Source organism: Micropterus salmoides, unplaced genomic scaffold (genome assembly GCF_014851395.1).
Source record: "Micropterus salmoides isolate LMB-PRFRI ecotype aquatic unplaced genomic scaffold, ASM1485139v1 Ms_hic_scaffold_1552, whole genome shotgun sequence".
Lineage (NCBI taxonomy): Eukaryota > Metazoa > Chordata > Actinopteri > Centrarchiformes > Centrarchidae > Micropterus > Micropterus salmoides.
In genome coordinates, this window is record NW_024040655.1 from 349 (window position 1) to 6,725 (window position 6,377).

General features: G+C 39.7%; 1 protein-coding gene across 1 annotated transcript; it reads right to left on the bottom strand.

Moving 5' to 3' along the window:
- Positions 1 to 395: 395 nt before the first annotated feature.
- LOC119904806 (type-2 ice-structuring protein-like) lies at positions 396 to 2,079 on the bottom strand. Its single transcript, XM_038721488.1, has 7 exons — positions 1,959 to 2,079; positions 1,787 to 1,883; positions 1,614 to 1,664; positions 1,350 to 1,459; positions 1,119 to 1,256; positions 916 to 1,027; positions 396 to 562 (listed from the first exon to the last, which is right to left on the bottom strand). Exons 2-7 carry the CDS (start codon positions 1,845 to 1,847, stop codon positions 492 to 494), a joined length of 543 nt encoding a protein of 180 aa, XP_038577416.1. The 5' UTR covers positions 1,848 to 1,883; positions 1,959 to 2,079; the 3' UTR covers positions 396 to 491.
- Between the last annotated feature and the right edge of the window lie 4,298 nt (positions 2,080 to 6,377).

The following is a 6,377-nucleotide window of genomic DNA, read 5'->3' on the forward strand; positions in this document are numbered from 1 at the left end:
ATGCTGTCGACACTTTCAAAAACTTTGAATATGAAGATCTAATCAAGGTTTGGATCACGTCACCTTTTATACCATCTCTCATTAGGTTTTATTGGATGGACATTTTCACTGGGTGCTACCAACAATTATAATGTTCAGTATTATTTAACAGTATTATAGTGAAGCTCTTTGAGGTCCAGGTAGATTGTACCCGTACAAACAGGAGATATAACACAGACCAGCCTGTTTCAATGCTTGAGATTTTAATTTTGCATAAGACAAGAAAAAACAGTTCACTCTGCAGAATAAAGTTGTGCTAAAAGCTTTCTTTTCATTACACATTCAGTCTGCTCGTATTAAAGAGACAATCAGCTGCTGTTTATGTCACTTGTCGCTTCGTTCCTTAAGTAGTTACAGCGATAGAGAAGAAATAAAGATGTGAAATGAGATTTAGAGCCTTCAGGTTAAATATGAGACTGGTGGCTCAAAGAGAGACGAGGTTCTTCATGTTTTTATCTGTCCTCTCTGACACAGATAGATGGGAGCTGCGCATCACAAGCAAAGTCATCCCAGCATCTCTGATCTGTAAAGTCCAAAAAACACAGCAGTCAGACAGCAAACCTGAAACTGTTGAACATCATTATGTAGACAGATCATTCATCCTGGGATATATTGTCCGTTTGAACATCATCACTCTGTGTGTCATCACAACACCACAGTTTTTATAGCTGCATTATAAGGTTACTAATCAAAAACAAAATCAATAGTGTTTTCTGTAGTCTATGATATTTGCCATGTATTTGTAACTTAGAGTGACTTCATGAAGCCAAAGATTTTCCAATTGTAATTCACCAGCCTTTTCTTTGATATTCATACAGTACTATTTGCACCAATCACACAATGAGCTCTCATGGAAAATCATTTTATCTCATGTACCTCTAAAAGTAAAACCAAGACAGTTCTGACGACCACCAGCGTTATCAGGCTGTCCATTACACCACTGAGTAAAGTGGAAAGGCGTTCCGTCACTCCAGAACCACAGTGACTCCTTGAATACAAAAGAGAAGTTTGTACATATAAAAGACAATAATTATTTAATCAAATAACTGTTGCACATTATGTAATGATGGATAAGAAACCTGTTGTGCATCAGACCCTCCAATCCACGCTACAACTTGATTTTGAGTGATGCTCGATGTCGACATGATGTGAATCACACCAAACTCCTTGGAGTTTTGTACAGATGCGAGGTTTCCACCCAGAGAGTGACAGTTTCTCTACAGCGGAGAAAGAAGTGCAGAAAGTTGTGATTTAGAGTTGAAACTAGTGAGCAGAATAGACATAGTGTAGAAGCTTCACTGAATAATTACCTCAGCCAAAGCCCAGATCATGATTTGCGCAACATAGAGGTAACATCGACCGTTGAAAGGAATCCAGCCACTGGGACAAGATGTGGCCCTCTTGACAACATGACTCCCTCCTGAAGTCAAACAGACAAGAGGGATAATGAGTCTACAGTAGTAGATGCAGTCGTTCTGTTTGTTTACAGGAGGATAAAAAGATTTTCAGAATTATACAGATATATATATATATACACACACATATTTGTGTAGTTCTGATAAAGTACCACTGACCTGTTGGAGTGAACAAGTCAGTCCGATTTCCAGCCTCTGCATCTGGAAGAGCTGGAAGGACATTTTGACCCACTAGTGAGTTCATGTCTTCATCTACCCTTGTTGCTGTGTATAGACACATGAACATAAGCTGTCTCTCGTTCACACTCACTCACATATGGAGTAATACTCACCAGCAGCTCTGGTCAGAGCCATCATGGCACAAAGAAGTGCAGACAGAGTCAGCGTCTTCATGGTGGAGATGATGCAGATGTTGAAGATGATGATTACCTTTAATAAAGACAGACAGGGACATGTTAGTAACACTTCTCTAGGTCAATGTATAATGACAGTTTGTGAGCAAACCTGCTGCAGAACGATCTTCTCTTCTTCCTTCTCAGCGTCTGTAGCTTCAGTCGTCCTGAACCAGAGAAACACCAGCTCTTATATACAGTTAATGACACTTCTTACCAGGAACTGAGGGCGCAATTAATTATCTTGTCACCTCTCAAAACCAGGAACTAAAGACATGCCCTGTGACAAAACACACAACCAAAATACACATTTACCGGCACCAAGTTCACCGTGTCCAACTTAAAGTTTTGTTTGTATAATGTTTATAACCACAGGAGCTGTGAATTATGATCAGTAATGAAACATGCAAGATCATTTTTAAGTGGAACTAAAACTATCAAATGACATATTTGACATGCCTGTTATTGATAAAATTACCTGTGATGTGAATTCCAATTGGGTTATACTACATATTATATTAACTGTTATGGTGAGTGTGTTGGCTGAGCATCCATCACTTTTGTATTAAAATGCTGTGTGTGAACACAACCGCCTGCCATAATGTTTTCTAACTCTAGGAAAGAGTCTCTGTCAGACCTTAGAAATTTTTCGAACACTGTCCCACTTCGAACATGTAGTTCAGATATGTCTGTGGCAGCAATTAGACACCTTTCAACCTCCCAAAATAAAAATTTGAACTTTAGATTATAAGATTACATGCTGCGCGCTGCAACAAACAGAGCTACAAAGGAGTTCAGTGGTGTCACGTTATTCGGTATCCTGTCACATTTTCTTCTTATTTTTCCCCTAGCTTCCATCCATCCATGTATCATCAAACGCTTATCCTGCGTACAGGGTCGCGGGGGCTGGATCCAATCCCAGCTGACATCAGGTGAAAGGCGGCGTACACCCTCGACAGGTCGCCAATCCATCGCAGGGCTGTCAAATATATTTTACATACAAAACATATGATCAACAAATAACATATCTTCACTGTTCTATCAAAACCATGTAGCTCCAAGTGTCAGTTCAACTTTGTGAGTGACAGCAACATCCTCGGACTCCTTAGTTATTGACCTCTGTGACGATAACAGAGGAAATCTCAGCCATGAACTCACCAAACAACCAGAGAGGACACAACAATCAACAATGCCTATCGCACTGTGCACTGCACTGGGATTCTGACCACGTCATGGTCCACCTGATTCCCACATACAGACAGAAATGAAAGGACTATAAACCTGTTGTGAGGATATAAAAGCAGTGGAACAGTGAATCTATGGCAGATATTTAAGCATGCTTGGACTGTACTGACTGGAATGATTTCAGGTCTGCGACCAACAAGCTGGAGTTCACTGAGGCTGTGAGGTGAGTTACAACAATGAGGAGCGAAGGCCGGCCCATGTTGTCCGATCCCACAGATGAGCTACTGTAGGTGAAATTGCTGAAAAAGTTAAGGCTGGTTCTGATAGAAAGGTTTCAGAAAACAAAGTGCATCGCAGTTTGTTGTGTATGAGGCTACGTAGCTGCAGACCGAAGGTTCATGCATCTCAGAGATCTCAATCGAGCATCTGTGGGAAGTGTTTGTAAAACAAGTCAATATTTTCCACATTCCTGTGCAAAGAGTACTGCTCTGTAGTTCTTATCGGTTGTTCAGGTGCAGTGTACACATGAATGTTTTCTGTTACTATGTAGTCAGTCTTTACAGTGAAGTGCAGAACTGCATATTAAGAATATCACAATAATAAGACCCAACCCCATAAAATACACATGAACAAAACATTTCTGCCATCTTCCCTTCAAATTATTTTATTATTTATTTTTTTTTTTTTACAAAACACATTGCACTTCAGTGTCTTCCAACTCAAAATAATGGAAGGAATACCCAAACTAATTTTAAGGCCAATCTGCAGTTGACCTTTAATATATTCCCTGGTGCGCCTTCACTGCTGCCTGTGTGACATGGGCTCTCAGTCTACCTGTCCAGCATCTTTTCTCATCGGAACTATGAACGATGAGGATCCATGTATTTCTCTAGTGGATTATCCTTTTCCTGGTCTTCAACATCAGCTCCTCGCTGAAATACTCAGTTGAGTAGTTGATTGGTAGTTGTCCCGTAACTTTTACCAGAGAAGAGCTCTTAAACATCGGACTTTCAATTGCTCACACTAGTCCACTGCTCCAGATCGAACCTGGAACTTTCCCGGACTTATTAGTTGGAGGAGCGGCAGCTCTGTTAGGGATCCTCCGGAGACGATGAAGGGGAAAGCATGCAGGCACACTGGTTAAACTGAGGCAGCGGGGATTTCGCACTGCGCCCCCTTCAATCCACATGGCAAATGTCCGCTCTCTGGCCAACAAAATGGATCAACTGCTGCTCCTCAATAGAACTAACTCGAACTTCTACTTTCCACTATTGTTTATTTAACATTTGTTGTACTGGCCAAAACACACACAACATTTGATGGAGAGGTGATGTGTGTATTTGTGTGTTTGCACACACACACCCATCTTTGTGTCATCAGTGTCATGAGTGTTTAATTATTTGCCTGCTGTTACAGAAAGTATGAAGCTGTCAAACATGGAATGCGTCAGTAGTACAAACTATTTCTCGACAGTGAGATGCAAGTCATACTTAAACAGTTGGATGGACTGTATTACAAACTGTATTACAAACTTACAAAAGTGAATTATGGAGCTCGATAATTAATTTTATTAGGGCCTTTTTTTGGCCCTAATACACTGTTGTACCTGGACTTCAACAACTAGAGCCGTTAATTATTCTTTAATATATATCAGATTAATGTTGGCTGTACTTTAGTCAGCAAACGCCTTCATGAAAGTCCAACCAGTGTTTTTATTATTTTATTCTTACCATGTAAATGCTGCTGTCTCACAATGTTTTACTTTTATAGCATTAAGCAATATTAAGCAATATTATGTTATGAGACAATAGAGTTTACTTTGACTGTGTTTGTGTTGGACTGCTGTCAGATGAGCCTTGTTCAACATGTGAAACTGAATCAGGGCAGTTTTTGGATACATTGCAGTGATGCGAAACAGTCATCTTTCCTAAATAAAAAAAACTATGAACTCTGTAATCATCTTCTTTCTTGTCTTTATGTAAAGACTGTTTCAGTAGAAGTGGCCTGCTCACTGATGAAGTATGAGTAACGTGTGTCTGTCGTTTTTATAGTTTATTTTCATATTTAATATAAAAGCACTATTACACAGAATGCCATAGAGCCTTACAGCATTATGTTTCATTTTAAATTGTCACCTGTCACTGAAATTGTGTGTTTCCTCATTGAATTGGTGCAGAAAAATTCACCAGAATGCAGGAAATTAAGTGTTTAAAGCCAATTGTTCAGGGGGAGGACCACAGACCAAATTCTTGCTAGTGTGCAGGATGGCGGGTCCTGCTTTACCTCCACACGCTTCACACAGACAGCCCAGTTAGCGGGAGCAGCCTGTGGCTTAGAGAAGAACTCCACATGAAAGAATGTCTATTTAGTGGGAGACTCACAGTGGGTGGACCCTTTTGAATGGAAATAAATATAATTGATCTTTATTTGTAGAGCACTTTTCAAAAACAAGTTACAAAGTGCTTTAACAAGTGTAAAGAATAATACCCAAAAGACAATAATACAAAAACAATACAAGATAAAAGCATGAAAACATTGAAAAGACTAAAATACACGTTTAAGATAAATATAAAATTAGTAAAATACAATAAAATAAAAGGGATAAAATAAAGTCAAATAAGATCGGGAAAAGCTCTCCTGTAAAAGTATGTTTTAAGAAGGGATTTAAAAGAGTTCTGTGACTCAGCCGACCTGATTTCCTCGGGCAGGCTGTTCCAGAGCCTCGGGGCCCTGACAGCAAACGCTCTGTCCCCTTTAGTTTTCAGTCCAGACTCTGGAACAGACAGCAGACCTCTGCCCGAGGATCTCAAGGTACGTGCTGGTGTATATGGGACTAAAAGGTCAGAAATATAACAAGGTGAGAGGCCATGAAGAGCTTTAAAAGTGATCAATAAAATTTTAAAGTCAATTCTAAAACATACTGGGAGCCAGTGTAATGAAGCTAAAATAGGAGTAATGTGGTCATATTTCTTTGTTCTGGTTAAAAGCCTGGCAGCTGAGTTCTGGACAGTCTGGAGTCGATCAGTAGATTTTTGGGTTAAACAGGTGAAAAGGCTGTTGCAATAATCCAGGTGTGATGAGATGAAGGCGTGTAAAATGGTCTCAGTGTCCTTAAAAGTTAACATAGATCGAATTTTTGCTATATTTCTAAGTTGATAAAAACATGATTGAACAAGCTTTGTGGTGTGCTGCTCGAAATTTAAATTACTATCAAACCAAACACCAAGGTTCTTTGCCACAGGCTTAATGTGATTTACTAGGGAACCAGCAGATGGCAGTATTTGATTTGCCATCTGCTGGGACCCAATGACCAGGATTTCTGTTTTGTCTGAGTTCAGCTGGAGGA

Excerpts from the sequence above, each read along its gene's own strand:
- LOC119904806 (XM_038721488.1), bottom strand. The coding sequence starts at position 1,847 with ATGAAGACGCTGACTCTGTCTGCACTTCTTTGTGCCATGATGGCTCTG. Across the intron at positions 1,665-1,786 it reads GGCTCTGACCAGAGCTGCTG|CTCTTCCAGATGCAGAGGCT; the intron begins GTGAGTATTACT and ends ATGTCCTTCCAG. Across the intron at positions 1,460-1,613 it reads TGACTTGTTCACTCCAACAG|GAGGGAGTCATGTTGTCAAG; the intron begins GTCAGTGGTACT and ends GTTTGACTTCAG.